The sequence below is a fragment of the Benincasa hispida genome, unplaced genomic scaffold (genome assembly GCF_027475165.1).
Source record: "Benincasa hispida cultivar pf3 unplaced genomic scaffold, pf3_genome.v1.1 HicScf366, whole genome shotgun sequence".
Lineage (NCBI taxonomy): Eukaryota > Viridiplantae > Streptophyta > Magnoliopsida > Cucurbitales > Cucurbitaceae > Benincasa > Benincasa hispida.
The window spans coordinates 1-23,063 of record NW_028326455.1 but is presented as its reverse complement, the minus strand read 5'-3'; the positions used below and the strand labels follow the sequence as shown (position 1 = coordinate 23,063).

The window sequence follows — 23,063 nt, the reverse complement described above, 5'->3', positions numbered from 1 at the left end:
AACATTGTTGTATTTCATGTTTACATATATGTGTTTGGTAACATAATTGAGAAATTGAAATCTAATCAAAACAATTGTAAACTAGTTACAGTTATTTACTAAGCATTAGTTGACAATAAATTATTTTTAATTTATTTATGAACATGCTTTAGGTTAAAAAAATTATATAATTATTGTTTTATAATATTAATAATTTATAGAAAAATTTGAAAATTTGGTCCCAATAGTTTGGAGTAAATAAAAATTTAAGTTTTATAGTTTATAATTAGAATTTACCCCTATAATTTGATAAAAGATTCATAATAAATAATTTCTATGGTAAGGGCTATTTAGGAGGATTTAGCAAACCATATATGAACTATCAAATCTTAGGAACTAAATTCTAAATTTTAAAATCACATGGACTAACACTTTTAACTTTATCCAAATCATAGGGACCAAATTTAGAATTTAACCTGATTTAATTTATAATACATTATATAATATATATTTTTTAATTTTTAAAAATTAAATTAGGTTTATAACATGGCATACTATATTTCTAAATATCTTTTTATCTTTATTTAATATAATTCTGCATTTTAAATTTTAAAATTCAAACTCTGGATACAAAAAAAATATAAAAATCTTGTTTTTCAGAATTTGTATATTTGGATCACAGAATCTAAAAATAGTTTTCAAAAACAATATTTGAATTGTCTGCGAAACATACATTCGTTGACTCAATGAATCTAAAAATATAAAACAGAATCTGAATTCCAAACCAACCATGCCGTAAATATTTCTTCCCTCCTCCTTTCCTTAGGTTTAATTACAATTTAAATTTGTCATTGATCCAAGCTTAAGAAATTGTCCATAATATTTTCAAATATTTTAGTTCATTTTTTTCTTAATAACTCTTTCCTATATTTGACATTTTTAAATATCAATAAATATATCCAATGTTGAATTTAATATTATTTTTTTAATATAATATAGATGAGCGATTTGAATCACAATTTTTTTTATCACTAACCAATACTATATGTTAGTTAAACTATCTTTGTCTTGGCTTAAATTGAATTTTTTGTTCTCATAATTAAAAAAATAATAATAAAATTGTACCAACAATATGTGGGGTAGGAAATCAAACCTTTGACCTTGGGGTTGATAGTACATACATGATACTAGTTGAGTTATGTTAATTTTGATCGGTTATAAACTAATAAAGACCCTAAATTTCTTATATTTTATTTAATAAATCTATAAATTTAAAAATATGTTAGATTAGACCAATAATTCATTGTATTCCATTTTAAAAGTAGAGGTTTATTATAGACATTTTACCAAGTTCTAAAAAGTTAAAATTTAGGAATTAAAATTAAAGTGTAAACATTTTAGTAAAAAGTATTTTGTGGGTAGAGAGGTAAGTGTGCTCGGTGAATTTGAAAATAAACAGAATTGTATTTCATCATTATTATTTTTTAATTTGTGTTTGATAGAATATTATTTAAAATGGAATGACATTTAGTGGACATATTATTTTAAGTGATGGTTTTAAAAAGATCTATATTTATTTATAAAAAAATATGTTATTTTAAGGTTTTATTTATTCCAAGGGGAGATTTGCCCCTTGGAATGCTCGTGTGCACATGCAAGGTAAGGTATTATATCATAATTAATTATTCTGTAATATCTATTTTTCAATTTTAGTGATACCATCAGTTAAATTAACCTAACAGCCTAAATATTCCTAGTGATTCCTTTATCATTATACCTAAAATTTCATGAATAATAATGGATCTGCAGGATTGGCATGAAGAAGTTAAAGGATTCAAAAACTCCAATCTAGCTGATCAATGTGTTTATAGGTAAATTTTGACCCCTTGTCTTTTCCTTCAATTTTTTATTTTTTATTTTTTTTAATCTACGTCTCAAACTTATTTAACATTTTTTTAAAAAAATTAGAATTCAAATTGAAAATTTAAGAACTTGGCAGGCATAAAATTAAAAATTTAGGACTTTAGCTTATTTAGATTTTTTTTTTAATATTTAAAAACACATAGTACATGGAGTCGATGCTTATTAAAGTTTAAAGAGTTAGTTGATTTAAGTATTTCTTTTGGTTTGTGTTATGTACTTTTATTTTATTTTATCTATGGTGGTGAATAGTGAAGGAATGGAATTCTATAGCGGAAGCGTCTGAATGCACGTGTCAACGTAATTCAATTTGAAAAACTCGAAAAAAATAGAGAAATTATAGAAAACAGGATAAATATTTATAAATTACATCATGCTTCTAGGGAGAAAATGATGAGAAGTACTAACCCTTGAAGACTTTTCTTCTCATAATTATTCTCTCCTCGAAATTGAACAATATGAACGCAAATCTCCTCGAACTGGAAAACGACTCTCATGAACAAATAAGTCGTGAACAAGGGGCACCACCACTTGGTTTTCTCACTATTCTCCGAACAAAAAAATCAAGGATGTGTGAGCTCCTTAATTTGGTAGGAAGAAGTGCTTTTGTGTGAGAGAGGTTTCTTGAGGAAGAAGATGAAGAATGCAGAGAAAACTTTTTTCTCATCTGAGTGATCTATGGGTTGGATTGAAGCTTCTACAAAATGAATTTTCTTCCTCTCGATGTATGCGAGAGTGAGTTGGTTGGAGAGGGAGTTAAAACTCCCCTCCACTAACTCACAATAACTCCTTGGGAGTTATTATTTTGAATTTAAATAAATTATATATTAAAACCACAAGATTTGTACATCGTGTGGTCTTGTAGTTTGTAAATTGTATTTGTACAAACATATTATTTATTTAATAAAATAAGTGTTATTTCATTTGACATTTAATTGCATTAACTCACAACCAATAAATTAAGATCCAAAGTTATTAGATAAAGCTTAAACATATATGTGAAGACATATAGGTGAATCATGTTTAAGTGATAATCTGAACGATTTGTAGTAGATGTATAAGGCTGGGTACCTTATCCTGGTGACGCTACAAATACGACTCTGATCATTCATGTATAGACATTGAAGGGGGTATCCTATACAAAGAGTTTGTATAAGATCGAACACGAAATAAATAGTCTCTATTTATAAAATTGTTGCCAGAAGAGACTTACATTTCACCAGGATGACCATATGTGACTTGACCTTAATCCTGGGTGAGTTATGAACTCTTACTTATGAGGACGGTCCTTTGATTTGCATGGGTGAGAGAGGTCAGTTTTGTCGACTCAATATTCCTACCATTTGAAGATTCGTCTGATTAGGGAGCTGGGAACACAGCTACACAAGAAGGAATTCACTCATTCATGTGTTAGATGATGTGTTTCTATTGATGCGTTAAAAATAATCATGTACTATGCCTTCTTAAACTGATAAACATATTGTTTTATCTAATTAAACCAAGTGCAAGTTTAACTAGAGTCCTAGTGAGTCTAGTAACGAACTTAGAGATTGCCTTCTAACGATGCAATGAAATGTTTGTTTCGATTTTAATGTGATTTATTACCAAATATGTAGTGAATTGATTTATCTACTTTATCGCTAATACTAAAATAAATGAATGAGGATGCGATGATTATCACAACTTAGAATGAAACAACTTGCAGAGAGAAATGTAAGATTCCAATGAATGGAATAGGATTGAGAAAGATATCCGCTAATACTTCCTAAACAATGCATAAGCCATGCGTTCAAGCAATTTACTCATAACCAAGCTACACTTCTCAGTGCATATAGCCACAATATCCTATTTCTAGGATGCATGCAATAAGTTTTTCATGCAAAAGATGTATCTTTATTTCTAAAGGTATTTCTTTTCTTGTTTAATGAGATCTAAAATCCCTTGCTTTTTCAAACAGTGATTAGTTCTATTTAGAGCAATTACATGATTTGATCAAAATAGTTTATGAAGCACACATTAAACAAGTTGAACACAAGTTTATGCTTTACTTAGTACATGTTAGTTTCATTTTCCTCAACCCATTATGAAATTAGTTGCTCATGCTTGATGGTAAAAAGATTGATAGATAAGAAAATATGATGGCATTTATATTGATAATGGAAGTTTTTCAACTTTACACAGTGATACAAATATTAATGAAAGGGTAAAACAAAGAGATAAGGATAGAGAGTCAAGTTGTAGGTTGCAATCTCTTGCGCCCTTGAACTTCTTGGATGACTGTTTCACGGTGGTTGTGAGGGTGGTGATATTGTTCTTCCTCCTCTATGGATAGAAATCTTGAGCTCTCACTTACAATTTCTCAAAGGGAAAGCTTGGAAAAAGTGTTTATGATGATGAATTGAGGTTTTTGTAGAGCTTGGCCAATTTCTCTGTTAAGTCTCTTATATGAGTGTACTCATATAGAAATCTTGTGGGCTATTTATAGGTGTCAATAAGAAGTTTCTTCGTCTCTCACTAATGATTACGCTGACACCATGCATTAAATTACATGCTCTATCACACCACCTGCCTTGCGTCAAAAGTTCATTGCCTCTATTGCGAATCTTTCAAGTCAACTACCAACTTGATCTTTTTTATTTGACCTCCATCGACCACGTGTCAGTTGCATTTAATATCATCTGTCATCTTATCGCATCGACTATGCGATTCCAAGTTGGACGTCAGGATTTTTTTTATGCGTTCATGCGGCTGCAGCTTGCTTCGTCGCCTTGTTTTAAGTAGATTTCTACATTCAAAAAGCGCAATTTTATAACTTTCAAAGATTATGAATTTTTCGTGCTTGTGATTGCATAATGCAATAAATTGCATGATTTTCTTATCAAGCTAACACATTTTCTATGATTTTTCCTAATTGTTTTAGATAAAAGAGGTAAAATAACTTGTATTTCTACAAGTTATCATTAGGTAAGTAGATAAATTGCTCCTTTAAAGGCTGATTCTAAATCTTGAACAATGTGATATCACACCCTCTCCTGGTCCGAGAGAGGTTAAGTTATAATTAGACTATGACTAATTGTTCATTTGAGGGATCAATGATACTTAAGGAGTTAGATGTAACTACAAAGAGTAAAACGGTAATTTTGACTGAGTTGTACTTACAATCAATTTGTGAAGGATCTGTTGATTGGTTATATTCAATGAAGACAGAAATATATCTATAGTGTGAAGAGAGCAGCTACCGATCTTTAGTGGAGTGACTGACAGCTAATGAAGGTTTATTAATTTAATTAAAGAATTTAATAATTAATCTTGTATCATTGGATTTTCAATCTATAGGTCCATAAGGTCTCTTGTTAGCTGAATAAGGATTAATGAGAATCAAATTAATTTCATATTAATTGGAATTGTTCAAATTAATTACAAGAAATTAATTCTATATGATACAATTAATATAATGTATGTGATATATTATAATATATAGTTTTAATGAGAGAAATAAATATTTGAATATGATTCAAATATTAATTATATAAATGTGATTCATATAAAAACTATAGATTAAAATTAATTTGAATATGATTCATATTACTACTATAGGTTATATGAGAGAATAATAAATTATAGCTTATATTATATATGATATAATATAAACTATAGGTTATATATTACATGTGATATAATATATGGTTTATTATTGATATATATTAAGGTAGTTAATATATATAACATTCAAATTTTTTAAATTTGAAAAATTAACTCCCAAGGTAGTTAATTCTCAAATAAGGGAGGGAGTTGATACATAGAGAAAGGAAGTAGTACGTGAAACAGTTTCACAAATCTCTCTTCATCTTCATCAGTTTAATCTTCCTCCCTAATCCGTCTATATTTTTCCTCTCTACCAAGAAAAATCCTCTCTTCACTAAAATTAACCCACAAAAGGCCACACGCTCTCTGTTGATTCTCACTTTGAGAATAACTTGGAATTCTTTTGGTAGTGTCCAAAAGGAGGTTGTTCTTTTCATGGTTGATTTGTTTGTGAGGAGAAGATCAAGTTCGTACTGTGAACAGGAGAGGAAGGGAGAAGGCGATTCTTCAAGGGTTAGTATTACATTTCTCTTTTTCATCTTTATTTTCATAGTAGAAAAGCATGGTTAGTTCTCTTAGATTATCTATGTGTTTTGTCACTCTGTATACTCAAGTTCTTTAAAATGAAAATGAGAGACACATGACATTCGATTGCTTCCGTTTCGGGGAATTTTAATCCCTTCAATTAGTATCAAAGCCAAATTGTGTCTTTGGTTTTTGTTTTTTTACTTGACTTTAGAGTTTTGGTGGGATTTAAGTTTTTCATTATGAATGTATGATGGTTTTATACATGGATTAAAAAATTGGCATAGTTCACTACTTTATTTCAATTCAATCTGTAAGGGTTCGGTGTTTTTGGACATTTAATTTCTTGCAATTGAGTCTGTAAGTTTGTGCCACTCGTGGTGAAGAGTTTACCAAGATTCAAGTTTCAATTTTGAGAAATTTAGAGCAAAAAGGGAGCAAAATGGACGAAAGATTGAAGTGGACTCTGTGCATGCAGCAACTTCTTAAATAAATGAGGGACCCCCTACTTCTCATATACGTGAGATACACAAAGAAAAGAAGAAGTATGTGAAAACAATTCCATAGATCTCTCTCCATCTTCATCAGTTTAATCTTTCTTCCCTAATTTCTCTGTGTTTTTCCTCTCAACCAAGAAAACTCCTCACTTCACCAAAATTAACCCACAAAAGTCAACGCACTGTCTTTTGATTCTCACCTTGAGAATAACTTAGAATTCTTGTGGTGGTGTCCAAAAGGAGGCTACTGTATTCGTGGTTGATCTATTCGTGAGGAGAAGATCGAGTTCGCACTGTGAGCGGGAGAGGAAGGGAGAAGACCGTTCTTCAAGGGTTAGTATTATGTTTCTCTTCTTCCTCTCTACTTTCACACTAGAAAAGTGTGATTAGTTCTTTTAGTTTATCCATATTTTTATCATTCTGTATATTTAAGTTTGGTAAAATGAAAATTGGAGATACATGATATTCGATTGCTTCCGCTTCGGGGAATTCCAATCCCTTTAAAAACTCCATTACTATGATTTCTTCACAAGAAGTTTAGTGTCAATGCATCACTATTGTCCAATCAAAGATGATGATGATATGTACAACTCTATCAAACTTCTTGTTGATTGAGGCAATGCCCACAAACAAAAGGTACCGATATATGCTCAAGTTTATTTTCATTTTTATGTGGTAGGATTTTCATTTATGTACATTCCCATGGTTATTTGATTTTTAATAATATCATTGCCCCTTTATAGAAAAATCATTTTGAAGATGTCATAACAATGTGAATGATAATTTATATTTAAAGAAGTTTGACTCAAATACCTCATATTTTCAGTTTGTTTATAACTAACATTTGTAACGGTCAGCTGGTATAACCTGATAAATAACACTGATTTTGAATTCAAAAGAGAGAGTTATCATCATTTCTTAGTTTTCTACAAACAAAAAATCTGTAAGCAATCTTCATTAAGTAAAAAAAGATTTCAGATCTTCCTGTGGACGTAGGCAATCTTCTGTGTCTCTTTTCTTCTTCTCTTATCTTTCTGGTTCAATCGAGTATTTCTTTACTGCAAATCATGCGCCAATCGTTTACATTATAAATCATATCGAGTCAATCGTGCATCGATTCATCGCTATCGAGTAGGTCCGAGTATATCGTTTTCACCTTCCAGTTGTACCGAGTATCATTCAAGAACCGTCAAGTACGATCGAGTATTAACTCTGTTATCATTGAGGAGTTGACAGAGACTAGTCAGACGAAAAGGGAATTCTGATCGAGGATCGAGTAGCAAGCAGTCGAGCGTCGAGTTTCGAGCATCGAGAATTTGGCAGAATTGATTTGAGTCATTTCTTCATCTCTTCAATGGTGATCTTGAGTATTTGGGACTTGTGAGGGGTCATCAGCCCAACAATATTGTTAAAAAGTATAAGAAAAACTATGAAAACATATAGCCAATGAATAAAAAATTGTCTTTTTTTCCCCCCTTAAATGGCTTGTTAGGCACGGGCAATTGGAAAGGCAACAAGCAACTTCAGTGAAGAACAACTAAGCACGGATAAGGTGTATGACTACATGTTCCACGGTCTAAATGAATACTCCAAACTCTTAACTTTCAAACCAACCATCCCACCAAATGCTACTAAAACTCTGCTTTGAGGATTTGGCTTGCCCTACACAAAGCTTAACCACCAAGTTCATGATGGATACCCTCGTAAAACGACCTTCCTTCTCAAGCCCGTGCTCCTTGCTTATGCCTTTTAGCTCAACCGCTCTCGACTACATTCGAACTAGGAAAGAAACTCCAATCAAACAAGTCAAAACGTCGGAGAAAAATATGTCTTTTGGGTGACCTATACAAGACTTGTCATTTGGCTTTTTTTTCCAAGATTGATGCAACTTGTTATGAAATCATAGTTCAACCATTTTGCTTTCACAAATACTACAATCAAAAGATGCATGTTGGTTTATACATTGTTTAGTGTGGTGATCACAAAAATGGTGGAGAAGAGTCAAACCTTCTTTCCTTCTACAATAAAATGATTGAATTACTTATTGACTCAAAAAGTTAAACTGATGAAGATAAATTTAGTATTATACCATCTAATAGTAATGAACATATTTCTAACTGTATTTTACATATTAGGGTGAATGTTTCAAATTGAAGTTTGGAAAAACAGCACATAATTAATCTACCATAATTTAAGTTGCAAAGCCATCAGAAATTTGTCCCTCGAAATCAAGGTCCCAATTGAGCATCTCAAAACCATAGCCTTCTCTGCTTGCCGTTCTTCCCTCATTATCAAAGCTTCCTTCCATGGAGCTCCCACCATTAATATCATAAAGCCATTCTGCAAACAAGGCCTTCGGTCGGCTTCCCCTCTGCTCATTTCCCGATCTTCCCATCTTCTCCAACAGCGGATCTCGATTCGAATGAACTCTACTTTTTGAATCCTGCAATTCCAAGATTGCTTTCTTCTTCAAATGAGAATTCCAATAGTTCTTTATCTCATTGTCTGTTCTTCCTACTAAATGTTGTGCTATTTGAGACCACCTAATTGAATTCATCGTAATCCATCAATGATTCTAATATGGTATCAGAACTTGAAAAAAAATTTAGATTTACCTGTTGCCTAACAAGCGATGAAGGGTCAAGATTTTCTCTTCTTCTTGTTGGCTAAACATTCCTCTTTTCAGCCCTGGCCTTAGGTAATTGATCCATCTCAATCTGCAGCTCTTTGAGTTTCTTAGTAACCCTGCTCTTGAAATTTTTAAAAAGGGTTCAAAATTTTAATGTTATGAAAACAAAGAATGATTGGTTGGGAGTTAAAAGGGAAATGCTTCACCAGCTTTAGTGGGGACAGATGTCCAGCAGCCATGGCCATTTTTGAGAATGAAGCTTCTCAGCTTTTCATCTTCCTCAGGTGACCATAATCCTTTCTTCTTTCTTTTCTCTTTCTCTGTTTCTGTACATCCCATCTCTCTTTCTCTTCTTTGATTTTCCACCATGTTTTTATTGTTTAGGTCTTTTCATTTTGGCTTCCCCTTTTATACTATGTTTTTCCCTACTTTATGTACTTATTATTTACGAGATAATTGTACAATTGGCCTAATCTCAAATTTTAGAATGATTTTTCCTTCACTTTTTTAAACTTAAAAATTTTGTCCTCTTGCTTACAGCATCATTGGCCAAAGTTAAAAAACGACCTTTAATTTTCTTTTTTTTCCTCTTACTCTTTTTCTTCTCAATTTTTCTTCCCCCATTTACGTTGACCATTCTCCATTTTCCCTTCATCCATTCATTACCAATCATTAGAATGTTGCAGAAGTGTCATTGTTGGCCATCAGCCTATTGTTCAGAATGTCAAATGCAGTGGAGCGAGAGAGGAGATTGAAAGTGAGAGAGAGAGGAGACCAAGAAGAGAGAGTGAGAGAGAGACAATGAGAAAGAAGAGAGTGAGACAACAAGATGGTGAGAAAGAGGAGAGTGAGACAACGAGACAACAAGAGAGCAAAGAGTGAGAACAAAAGGCCAATATGCATGTGCAAGGTTCCATTTTGGAAATTTCATGCAAATATGTCGTAAGCAAAAAGTTAAAATCCCTCCATTTTGAAATATAGGCCATATTTCATCCCCTGCCCCACCAATTTTAGGTCATCCACCTCACCCATTATTTCTTCATTTCAACCAAAGTAAAAAGATCAAACCTTCGAAATATGAAAATGGAACCTCAACCAATTTTCTCAATAGTATATTATCTATTGAAAATATTTATGTGTATCCTAAGCTAAACCTATCTTTGTACATCCCACCAAATTGTCCAATTATAATTTTTCATATGACAAATTCTTCTTACATCTTTTTAAAAATATTTTAATTATTTTTTGGTGTATGTGATGAGAATGAGATACATAGAGATAAGTACATCTTGGATACATGTAGATAGAAGTTCTTGTAATTTTGCTTCTAGAACTACTCAAAAGATACTATTAATATAGATTCAATGTGTGTTTGTGTTTAATTTAGTAAATAAATCATTTTTAGAAAAAAAAATGTAGCATTTGGCAATCCTTCGAAATAGCTATATTTTAAGCCGTTTGATAAAAAAAATATTTAAATAAAAATGAATTTGTTTAACAACATTTTTTTCTTAAATGAATCCACTTATTCATTCTTAACTAACTCGCAACTTTATTTCTCTTAGTAAAACGTAAAATAAGGAAAAATAAAAAATAACTCGCAACTTTATTTCTAACCGGACTTAGTAAAACGTAAAATAAGGAAAAATAAAAAATGAAAAAACTAGCTACATTTAAACTTTCGATGGATGAATTCCCTTCAACCCTAGGAATACTTTTACAACATTAACATAATTCAACAACAACATTACTACTAGTAATTGATATGTACTCATATTTTAAGTCGGATATTCAAATCTCTATACCTCATATTTATTGTATTTGAACAAAAGAAAAACTATGAAGATTATTATTTTAATTATATAGGATTTTTACCATTTAATCCGATTTTTCAAACACTAAAATTTAAAAACTATAATACTAACCAGTAAAAATTTTGTCGTTGTTGAGCTTCTATATTAGTTTAATGATCTTTTTAAAAAATGATGTAAACAATTTGAATTTGATCGTAACAATGTTTATATTTAATTGCTATAATATGAGTATAAATTGACATATATGGAACATGTATCATTTATTAAAAAGTCAAAAGTTTAAATTTTCTAAAAATATAGTTGTAGTGTTGTGAAGATTGTTGATCAAATTAAAATATTGAGTAGCCGACGGTTCTGCTGTGCAAAACAAATAACAACCGAAATATTCTCCAACATCATTCCTTGATTTTTTATTTGTTTTTTTTCCTTAAAGAATCTCAGTGGGACCAGAAGATAATGTGAATAATTAATTAAGCTAAGCTTTGCATTCTGTGGACATGATTTGTTTGGTTAATAACAAGTATAGTTGTTCTCAAAAAAAAAAAATATTATATTTATATATATATAAGATTAGTTCTCCAGGTTTTAGATTTTTCGTCTGCGTCGTTTTCTAAATTTTAAAATGATTTTGTTATTTTTTAACCTTCCTTTTATATAAATGTCAACGACTGCCCGTCTTTAAACATTTTTTCAAAATTTATGATTTTAAATACAAAATTTAACATTTAATGAGATATTACACAATTTTTAGATTAAAGAAATTTTAAAAATCTATTAAACATGTTGTTGTCAAATATAAAGAAGAACGTGAGACTTATAAAAGGGAAAACTTGCACATCAATTGATGTGGTGGCTATAGAGAAAGTTGATTTAAGTTGTTCCTAAGAGAAAGTAGATTAGATAACATATCAAAACAAAAAATGTCCTAATTCTATGTTTGGTTAGGATTAATCTCGGAATCACCTTGACGTAAGTCGAGCATCTTCTTAGGTCATATTCCTAAATTTAGAAGGTTTTTTTTTTCCTTCATAAGGAATGCTTTGCAATTTAATAAGCTCCACTGTTTTTGGAGTTGTTCGCCTACTAACCAGAAGTTAGCCACCGACAGAATGGAAAAGTCGAAATTGACATAAAAGACAAAATGCTCCCGTCTTCATTTTCCCATTTTAAATTCTAGAGATAATTGAGTTTTTGAGACATCATCTTCTTCATCAATAATTAAAACATGGTCGAAATATTGACATATTCGTAAACGAAAGAGTTCAATATCGAAATTATAGATTTATTGATATCTCTGAAATCTTTTATAAATATTCATAAAATATTTTTAAAAATATGATCTATTTAGTCAAATATGAATATAAATATTAATAACGATATCCCTAACTTAATTTGGAATTTATTTGGGTCGATTATGATTCCTAAGTATTAGTTAAAGGTCATTCCTAACAACTCTATGCAAAATTCTCAAATTGAGATTATTGTGGAAGAGATTAGAGAGTGGATGATTCATATTCACATTTTGGGATTTAATTTCGTTTGCTCATTCTTCTACTGAAGTAGCTCATAGTTTAGCTAGGTGGGTGATTTCAAACGTTTAGGGAGGAATATGGACCGTTAACATGTCTTCATGGTTGACGCTAGTTATTGATTTTGATGCTTAGTTTTGTACTCGTTAGGGGATGGCTCTTTTTATTGAAGTATTGTTTCTTTCAAAATATATATATATATATATATATATATATATATTTGCAACTTAATTATTTATCTAAATACTTTTTATAAATGTTTTGTCTTACAAAAGTATCCTTTAATATCAATTTTCTTGATATCGATATCAACATTGATGTTTTAATTCTTGCTCTTAATATATATGTTAATTTCTAACATACATATACACATATGTGACCTAGCCAACATATATGTTTTAAGAATCAAAATATAAGATTAAGAATATGTTGTCTTAATCATAGTATTAAATTTCCATTGACATGTCGATATTTCTATCGATATTTTCACGTTTTTATAGGTTTGATATCGAAATGAGGGTGGTGAATCGATATCTCCATTATATCGTTGAAAAATCCACGAAACGTAATATTTAAGCAACAAAAATCACTAATATAAATATAATACAAATAATATACATTTTAGCTTGTTTAATAATCTGAAAATGTATATTTATTGATTTTTTAAATTTTTTTTATTTTTTTTCCAAAAATATCATTTATTTCTTTTACAAGCATGGTCTTTACTTGTTGTCTCATGAGTTTTAAGATTCATTTCCTCCTTCCAAATGAAAAAGGTTATTTTTTTTGGCATCTTATTTAATGCCCCTTTTCCAAAACCAATAAAAATAAAATAAAATAAATTTTAATTTTAAAAAATTATCACATGATACACTTTTATTGGATGCACCTTAGGTTGTACGTATACCCATTTTTTTTTCTATTTCCTATCGCTCCTATTCAATATTATTATGAAAAAATATTGATGATAAAGAAATTTAATTGTTACCAACTAAAATTTAAAAAATATTACAAATATCATAAAATATGTGTAAATTAGATGCCCATGCTTAATGTTCAAATACCAAACATCACTTCTCCGTTACCCCATGTGTTGACCATGTGTCATACAACAACCCATGTTTAGTGTCCAAGTGTGCCACATCCTATTCCCAAAAGTCCTTTAAATAAGTGGTCATTTGTGGATTTTGTCGACACACACATTGGTGAGAAAATCCACTTCAAATTTCCATTTCCATATTTTTTATTTACATAATGCTTATAATTTGATATTTTATTTTATTTTAATTATTATTATATTATATTTTCTCCATATCAGGATTCTCGTTGTGCTCCTCAATTTTACAACAGTTATCTGTACAAGCTCCTACCATTTCCTCCGCTAAAGGTAGACCTTAAAGGTATGCCGTTTTCCCTTTATTTACTACAATTAATAAATTAAATGTTGTTTTGCATGTTTTAAATTTCTAATATAAATACAATGTTTTGTGATAATGTTAACATGACAAATCTTACAAAACTAGAATCTGCCGCTCTTGACATTAATCCTAATAATTATTTGTCTTGGGTGCTTGCCAAAATACACCTGGATACAATGAAACTTGGGAAACAATTAAAGAAGATAATACGACATCCAATCAGGAAAAGGCAAAAACCATGATCTTCCTTCGTCATCATTTCCATGAGGGATTGAAAATGAAATATCTAACAGCAAAAGATCCTCGTATCTTACGAAAGAATTCGAAAGAAAGATATGATCACCAGAAGACAATTAATCTTCCTAAAGCTCGTTATGAATGGATGCATTTGAAGTTCTAAGATTTTAAATCAGTAAGTGATTACAACTCTGTATTATTTAAAATCGATTCAATTGTTGTTATGCAGAGAGAAAATTATAGAGATATGTTGGAGAAGACATTTTTCACATTTCATGTTTCAAATATGCTTCTACAGCAGCAATATCAAGAGAAAGGTTTTAAATAGTATTCTGAACTAATTTCATACCTTCTCGTGACCGAACAAAATATCAAGTTATTGATGAGAACCACGAATCTCGATCAACTAAACAACACCATTCCTTGAAGTGAATTTTGTGAACTTTAATAATCGTGGTTGATGTCGTGCTTGTGGCAGGGGAATAAATAATTATTATTTTCCTAGTGGACGTTTTAATCATCCAAATTTCAAAAGAACCCCTCAAATGATGATCATAAAGGAAAAGCTCCACAAGATAAGAATTCAAGAAAATTGAACAAAAATGCTCCTAATGTGGTATGAATAGACATTGAGCATGTACATATCGTGCATCAAAACATTTAGTTGATCTGTATCAAGCTTCCCTGAAAGAAAAAGAGAAAAGGGGAAAAATGTGGAAGCAAATTTTGAATACCAGGATAATGATATATTTGACTCATCCTATATGACAAATTTGAATGTGTCAAACTTCGTTGAATCTCCTGAAGAGAAAATTAGCACCATCAATGAAATAACAAGTGCTTCTTTTGATTTTGAGAATATCTAGGATCAATGTTATTTTTTAAAAAAATTATTTTTCATGTTTGTAGGTTAAACTTTTGTATTTCAAGTTTTGTTTATCTTATTGTATTTATCTTATTTATGAAGAACCATGGACTATTTTTATATGTTGAGTGACTCAAAAATGAAGAATGAAGATCTATGTCTCGCTGACTATGCAACTATATATACAATACTTACAAGTAAAAAATATTTCTCTAAACTAACGATGTTGGAAGCAAAAGTCAATACAATATCAAGTTCTACAAACTTAATTGGTAGATTTGGAAAAACAAATATTATTTTGCCTAGAGGAGAAAAATTTACAATTAATAATACATTGTTTTCTAATCAATCAAAGAGAAATCTACTAAGTTTTAAAGATACACGTTGCAATGGTTATCATATTGAGACTGATAGGAAAATTGAGATAAAATATCTTTATATCATATCTATTGTCTCACATGAAAAAAGTATACTAGAAAAGCTGCTTGCTTTATCTTTTGGATTGTATTATACTCATTTACAAGTAATTAAAACATATGCAACAATGAACTAGAAGTTCATGAATCCAAACATATTTACAATTTGGCATGACCAATTAGGTCATCAAGGGTCTATAATGATGAGAAGACTTATTGAGAATTCACATGGATATCTATTAAAGAGCCAGAAGATTCTTCAATCCAATGAATTATCATGAAAATTAATAATTAGACCATCACCAGTTAAAGTTGGAACTCAATCGCTTGCATTTTTTGAACGAATTCATGGTGATATATGTGGATTTATTAACCCAACAAGTAGACCATTTAGATATTGTATGGTATTAATAAATGCATCCAGTAGATGGTCACATGTGTGCCTATTATCAAATTGAAAATTTTCATTTGCAAGATTACTTGCTCAAATAATTAATTTAAGAGCATAATTTTCTAATTATACAATTAAGACCATTCGTCTTGATAATGCTGGTGAATTTACATCTAAGTTTTTAATAGTTATTATATGTCAATTAGGATAAGTGTTGAACATTCTGTAGCTCATGTTCATACATAAAATAGTTTAGTAGAATCATTCATAAAACGTTTGCAATTAATTTCTAGATCATTGCTTATGAGAACTAAGCTTCCTATATTGTACGGGGTTATTTTATTTTGCATGCTGCATCACTTGTACGTATTAGGCTAGTAGCTTATCATAAGTACTCACCAATACAATTAGCATATGGCCATGAGCCAAATATTTTTCATCTGAGAATTCTCAGATGTGCAATATATGTTTCAGTTGCTCCATACAACGTAATAAAATGGGTCCTCAAAAGAGGTTAGGAATATGTATTGGATATGATTCACCATCAATTAATAAATGTCTTGAGCCCTTGACAGGTAATGTCTTTACTGCACGATTTGTTGATTGTCATTTTAATGTGACAAATTTTCCAACATTAGAGGGAGAAATTAAGAAGGTGGAAAAAGAAATTACATGGAATACATCGTTATTGTCTCATTTAGATCCCTATACAGATTAATATGAACTTGAAGTTCAGAAAATAATTCATTTATAAAATATAGCAAATTAGTTGCTAGATGCATTTATAGATGCAAAGAAAGTAACTAAGTCACATATACCAACTGCAAATGTTCCAACAAAAATTGATATCCCAACACAGCAAGTTGTCATTAATGAGCCTGAAACACGCCAAAAGCATGGTAGATTAGTGGGTGATGTGAATATTTTTTATTGCACGCATGTGTACGTGGTCAAGTTATAATATATTAAAATGACTTAAGAGGTCGAGTATCGTCTCCAGGGATCAAATTAAATAAGTTATTGTTTAGCTATCTCAGAATTGTGCCAATTTTAGCTAAGGAAATGGAATCAAGTTGAATTTATGATTTGTAAAGTGATATAAGACAACAAGAAAAGTGTTAAAAAAATCAGAGAATAAAAGTGTTCTAGGGTATTAAATCCGTTAATTGTTTCATTAGATCTATTCTAGCTAATTCATGGAATCATGTATAAACATTATACCTAAGTCTAGAAACTTAATTCAATATTACTTTTTCCCAAAAATAACCTATTCTTATGCAACTTAATTGATAACTAATCTCATGAAATTAAATTAAGAAACAAGACAATAGGAATTGTCATTAACAACTTTCACTATTAACCTGACTATAACCATGATAGATTAATAACGATTTAATGGTATAGATCTGGTAAAACATTCAATCTCTCAATTAAAAATTCAACTTAATAATTATCAATGATCAATCAATAAAAATGAAACATGATACCACTAAAAAGCAAAGTGTTCAACAAACATCTATGAAAAGAACTAAATTCAATCTAAATTCATAATAACTTCATAAATACTCTAAAACAACAAGTTTAGCCCTCATAGCTTGGAAAAACATATTTTCATACATCAATCCAAGTATAAGATTGATAGAAAGAAAAGGGAACTGAAGAATCCTCTAACCTCGCCTCAATTGTCACCTTAGAAACTCAAATGACCTTTAAAATATCCCTCAAATTCTTTAACTTTTAAGCATAAACTCTCTTTTAGGTCTCAAATTTCGTTCTTCAGCCCTCAATTTGGTCAGAATCCTCCTCCTATCAGGTCAGAATGATGTCCAATTATATAGAGAATGAGAAATTTGGAACAAAATCCTTGCCAAAATTAGCATAATTTTCAAATAAGGAAAGTTAGTGTCGCGATGCTCAGACACAGTGTTGCGATGCTGGTCAGATTTTTCCGTAGCACCCCACCATGCTACATATAGCGTTGCGATGCTGCCTCATCAAGTGTAGCTATTGCCTTCAAGCATATATCTTTGTTTCATGTTGTAACGTTGCAATTCTACGACTAGCATTGAGATGCTCTGCCATTTGGCTTCATTAGCATTTTCCCTCCCTTTTCATCACTCCCTTTAGTCCATTGCTCAGTTTTGACTCTTGTAAGCCTAATTTATTCCTTTTTTGGATTATTTTGAATATAATTCACTTCTTGATCATAAATCTTTGGAATCACTAGCAAACACGTCAAATTTGATAAAAACATAATAAAAACCATTCTAAACATAAGGGAAATAACGTACATTTTGTGTGTGTTTCAGTGGGTTCTAAAGATAAAATCCTTGAAAAAGAAAATTAGTCAACAGTAAAAAAGACTTGGTTGAGTATATAAATATCCATGAAAAAAATCCTTGACATGACTAGTGAAGAATGTGAAATACCTAAATAATAATGAAATTTCAATAAATTATGTCACGATATGAAAAAGATGGAACCAAACAGTTATTGATAACATTTTTGTGTATAGTATTTCTTTTGATATTATACCTGAAAGTGAGGATTTAGAACCAAAATTAGTTGAAGAATGTCGACATAGAAAAAATCAGCTTTAGTGGAAGTGAATGTATTTGTATAAAATTCTTGTTTTAAGTAATTGCTAGCAAAAATCTTATTGATTTGCTTAATTGGGTCCATATTAGTAAAAAGTTTTCATTGGTTCCCTCTATAAGAGCGAGGTCGTTCTTGTTTTTAGTCAAATTTTTATCAAAAGCTATTTCATTTTATACCTATTGGTTGAGTTATTTACTCCAAAATTTGGTATTAAAGAGATTGTTCTTTTAATAAAATTATTTTTCAAATATTATTTTGGTACTTGAAGTATCTTACTAATATTTTGAAAAAAAATATTTGAAAAAATAATTGCTAGAATTATGGCAACTTAAGAAGATCATTCTATTGATAGATCCTCATTCTTTGATGGTATTAGAAACTTTGGTGTTTGGAAAAATAAAATGAAAACTTTTATGCTTGTTGTGGATTTTAACATTGTGTATGTTTGTAAGCATGATCTATCAAAATTGCAATTGAATAACGAGTTGCTTATTTTTAATGTCAAAGCCATAAACATCATATATTGTGCATTGGATAGAAAAATATATAGTAATATTTTCCATTTTGATTATGGATATGACATTTGGAACTTCCTTAATAATATGTATAGTGTACAAAATTCTCCTTATACTACCAATACTTTATTTGATGTTGTTAGATATTGTGCGGCTGACAATATTTGTTTAAGTGGTGCAGATGTGATCTGAGATATCTTTGCATTTGTGGTGTTTTGACAATGGGATGCTTTTTGGAATTATTGATTCAACTCAATTCTTTCCTTATCGGGGTTTTTCTTTCCAAAGTATTATTTGCCAATTCATTTCCTTATTTAGTGTGCGACTGTTTTGAAAGGTAGAGTTGCTTGTTCATGTATATGTTATGCATATTTAAAGAATATTTAATCCTTTGGCTTGAGTAGACCGTTTTGTTTTTTTGAAAGAAAGCAATATTGTTTTCTATTATAGTGAGTGTTCGGTCGCAATTCAGATTATTTTTGTAAGAAGATTAAAGAGTTGAATTGCTTGGAGACGTACTTCAAGTTACTCACGACTTATGTAACATGATTCATTTGAGAAGGGATTCTCAAGCTTAGGGAGAGCCTAAGCTAATCAAGTAAAATGGACTTTGTGAAGAAACCGGTGAAGATTTTGAGAGGAAGCGGGGATCGGTCCTAAATTCTAATTTTTATAGAACATTAAATTTTACAGAAACATATAGAAATATTTATGCAATAAATTAAAATTATAGGATGCCAATTATAATTGAGATTAGAGAAGATGGAAAGACTAACCCTTGAAGAACTGATATTCACATATTTCCTCTTTTCCGGAATCGATCACAAACAACAACATACTCGAAATCCTAATGGCCACTACCAAGAAAGTTTCCTCTATATTCTCTAGGATGAGAATCCAAGGAGTTATATGGGTTTTTGGTATTTTGGAATAGAGGGAAATTGAGAGGAAGAAAGGTTGAGATCCTGAGAACTATTTTCTTTTAAAAAAAACCCTCTTGTATTATTTTTCTGTAAATCTCAAGAGCAAGAAGAAGAAAACCTAACCACTCTGCATGAGAAAAGAGAGAAAAGCCATCATGGACGTGAGCAAACTAGCCAGAAATAAGTGGTCCCTGCGTTATCAAATGATCGCAACTTATCAGGGATGCAAGTTTTGGGAAACCTCAATTCTTCAACTCTTTTCTCCACTACTTGAAATTTTTACTATCTTTTCAATTCTGATCTATCCTTATTTTACTATTACTATCTTTATTTCAAGGAAAAAAAAAAGTGATAACGAGTTTTATTTTGTTTAAAATAATTTGACCCTCTCTTTGTTTTTCTTGCAACGATCGAAGTGCTAGATTGCGGAGATATTATGCGAAGAAGTACTTATCTTATTCTATCACCGTAACCCAAAGAAGAGAGATCGCCGCAAAGATGGATGCGCCAATACAATGCGGGCGACAGCACAAAATTTGGGGTGTACTCTTCCTTATCTTTATTTCAAATTTTACGCTATCACATCACATATTAGTTTTTCAAGTTTTATCACCGCAATCATTTGACATAGATAAATCTAGTGAGTTACCGCATTCTGTTTCTTTGCTAAGTATGATTTCAGTGATGAAAAATATGCTTCTATTTCTTTCGTATATATTAGTGTCAACTTAATCTTAAGATAGTCACCTCATGAAATATTTCTAGAAGTTAGGGGTTTGATAGCTCTTTCAAACTCTCTTTACAACGCATTCTAGAACATCGCATAACTTATTTTAATCTTTTGGTAATGAGGACATTGTCACATTTTAAATTTGGGGGTGAGGTATTTGTTTCCGACCTTGCTATTTCTCTAAAAAAAAATTGAGAATAACAACTCCACTGTCAACACAATGTGAAACCCATGTTGATAAGAGTTAAGTTGTGAAAGGCATTTACCCGTAGTTGGATGTCCGCATGACACACGTAGGGGCAAGCCAAAACGAGAGTAAGTTACCAGGATCAATGCATAAATAAATGACCGCAACTCCACTACCAAATAGGTATGAGTTTAGTTTAAGAAAGAGTGCATTGCTTGTAGTTGGATGTCTGCATGACACACGTAGGGGCAAGCCAAAATGAAGGCAAGACACTCGGATCAGCGCAAGGTCAGAAAAAAAAAATATCAATGAAGAAAATTTTTGTGCAAGGATAAAATCATTTGTCACTCCGGTAGAAAATTTTCTTTTTGAAATAAATCATGTGATGTTCCGGAATTTAGTAAATTTCTTTTGAAAGTTAAGCTTGCAGTCCCTAGGTCTTAGAAATATTTTAAGAAGAAACTTGAATAAGACCTAAGAAAATTCTGGTATATAAGACTTGAATGAAGTATTCTTGAGAAATCTAGGAAAAGAACTTTGCGGTAGACTTGCTAAAGGAATCTTTAGCTTATGCTTGAGAACAAGCATTATTTAAATTTGGGGGTGTGATCACGGGCAGAAATGCACGTTATCATAGTGCTAAGTTTTTAAACAATGTTGAATTGCATTGATGAAATATGTTAAATTGCGTCCATTAAGCATAAATTCTATAATATTGCGGTCATATGCGTTCAGCGCATTAGAACTATTGATTTTTATATTTTTGTACAGAATATGCGTTAACGCAATGCAAAGATTGCGATCATAGGAATTCATTGGTCGAGCGCAACTTCATCGCAAGACTTTGTGTTGATCGTACTCGCAAACATTTGTCCGAGAAGGATCGCCGCAACTTGGTCAGCGCAACATGGTGGGCGCTTATGGGTAAAAGGCCAATTAAGAGCGATGAGACAGAAAGCTGGTGACAGTCGAATCCAAATTAAGATGACAGCCGATAACGATCACGAAGTATATTCAGCTTTATCGGTGATAATTATTTGGCGCGTCAATTAGGAATTAAAGTTGTCCCATCTGTACAACTGAGAGAGAGAAGCCGTCTTTCACCATTGATGCTCTATAAATACCAAGTGCATTCTTCAGAAAAGGGGTTCACAATATATATAACCGGTTTACCATTTTTACAACCAGTTGCTTCTGTTCATAGTTTTCTTCCATTTTAAGGCGGAGCAAAAGAAGAGTGGTGGCGTCGGAGATCGCTTAGGCAACTCGAGGGGGAACCTTGGGGTGTAAGAGCAGAGAGGAGGTCGACTCTCGGAGAGCGAGAATATCTTTAAACCACGAGTAGAAATAATGTAAACGCCTGGCAGCAACAAATTGCTACCAGGCTCTTTACTATACTTGCATTGTTATTTTGTACTTCATCTTCATATCTATTCAATGGAAGTTCTATTTCTACATCTACTCACTCTATTAATATGCATGAGTAGCTAAACTAGTTGAATGGGTTGAGAAGAACTAAGCTAACATGACCTAGGAAGTTCATTGCTTGTGATTGTCTTGTTTTATGCTGTGCAAAATACCCTTTAGAGTTACTCGAGAGAGAGTCTAAAGAAAGAACCTAATGTCTCGAGAGAGCTGAGATAGAATCTGGACTTGAAAGAGCAACATTAGGCTTGCACAAACAAGAGATAGGAACTTAAAGATAAGCTCTGTTTGTCAACTTGCATCGCATGCATCCTAGGAATGGGAATGATATTATGTGGTCACATATTTGTGTGAATATCATGTTGTCATCGCATAAATAGAGATAGAGGTTTATGTGTAAACCCTGTAGACTTATCGCATACAGGAATGGGAATGATATTATGTGGTCGCATATTTGTGTGAATATCATGTTGTCATCGTATAAGTAGAGATAAAGGTTTATGTGTAAACCCTGTAGACTTATCGCATGCGTTCTAGCCTTAGAAGACGTGGTATTCGCACCAAGAGGTGATTTACTGTTGTATGCATGTTGTATGATTGCAAGCATGAACGCATTCTAGGGAGTGTTAGCCGAAATCTTTCTCAACCCGTTCACCACATATTCATCGCATTTCCCGTTTGCCAACTCTTTTCAAACTCCACCGCATTTTTTATTTATTTTTAATCAACGCAATCGACAAATCAAACACTTTATTTATTTTCCCGGTTATCGCAAAGTTTTCATCAAAATTACCAATGCAATCTATTTTCACAAGTCCTTGTGTTCGACCCTGGACTTACCAAGAAACTCATAGGAATTTATAATTGAATTCCGCTGGGG

The 23,063-nt window shown here is 31.2% G+C and overlaps 2 protein-coding genes and 1 long non-coding RNA gene across 3 annotated transcripts; 2 read left to right on the top strand and 1 right to left on the bottom strand.

Moving 5' to 3' along the window:
• Nucleotides 1-1,776: 1,776 nt before the first annotated feature.
• Nucleotides 1,777-8,154, top strand: LOC120076544 (uncharacterized). The gene is made up of 4 exons (XM_090309874.1): nucleotides 1,777-1,850; nucleotides 5,895-5,997; nucleotides 6,723-6,839; nucleotides 7,999-8,154. Exons 1-4 carry the CDS (start codon nucleotides 1,777-1,779, stop codon nucleotides 8,152-8,154), a joined length of 450 nt encoding a protein of 149 aa, XP_090166000.1.
• Nucleotides 8,155-8,563: 409 nt separating this feature from the next.
• Nucleotides 8,564-9,526, bottom strand: LOC150030273 (transcription factor LAF1-like). Its single transcript, XM_090309873.1, has 3 exons — nucleotides 9,342-9,526; nucleotides 9,122-9,251; nucleotides 8,564-9,049 (listed from the first exon to the last, which is right to left on the bottom strand). The coding sequence occupies exons 1-3, from the start codon at nucleotides 9,502-9,504 to the stop codon at nucleotides 8,698-8,700; spliced, it is 645 nt and encodes a 214-aa protein (XP_090165999.1). The 5' UTR covers nucleotides 9,505-9,526; the 3' UTR covers nucleotides 8,564-8,697.
• LOC150030272 (uncharacterized) lies at nucleotides 9,251-14,460 on the top strand. The gene is made up of 2 exons (XR_016527111.1): nucleotides 9,251-9,419; nucleotides 13,797-14,460. It is a non-coding gene; the product is annotated as an uncharacterized LOC150030272 (long non-coding RNA).
• The last annotated feature ends 8,603 nt before the right edge of the window (nucleotides 14,461-23,063 follow it).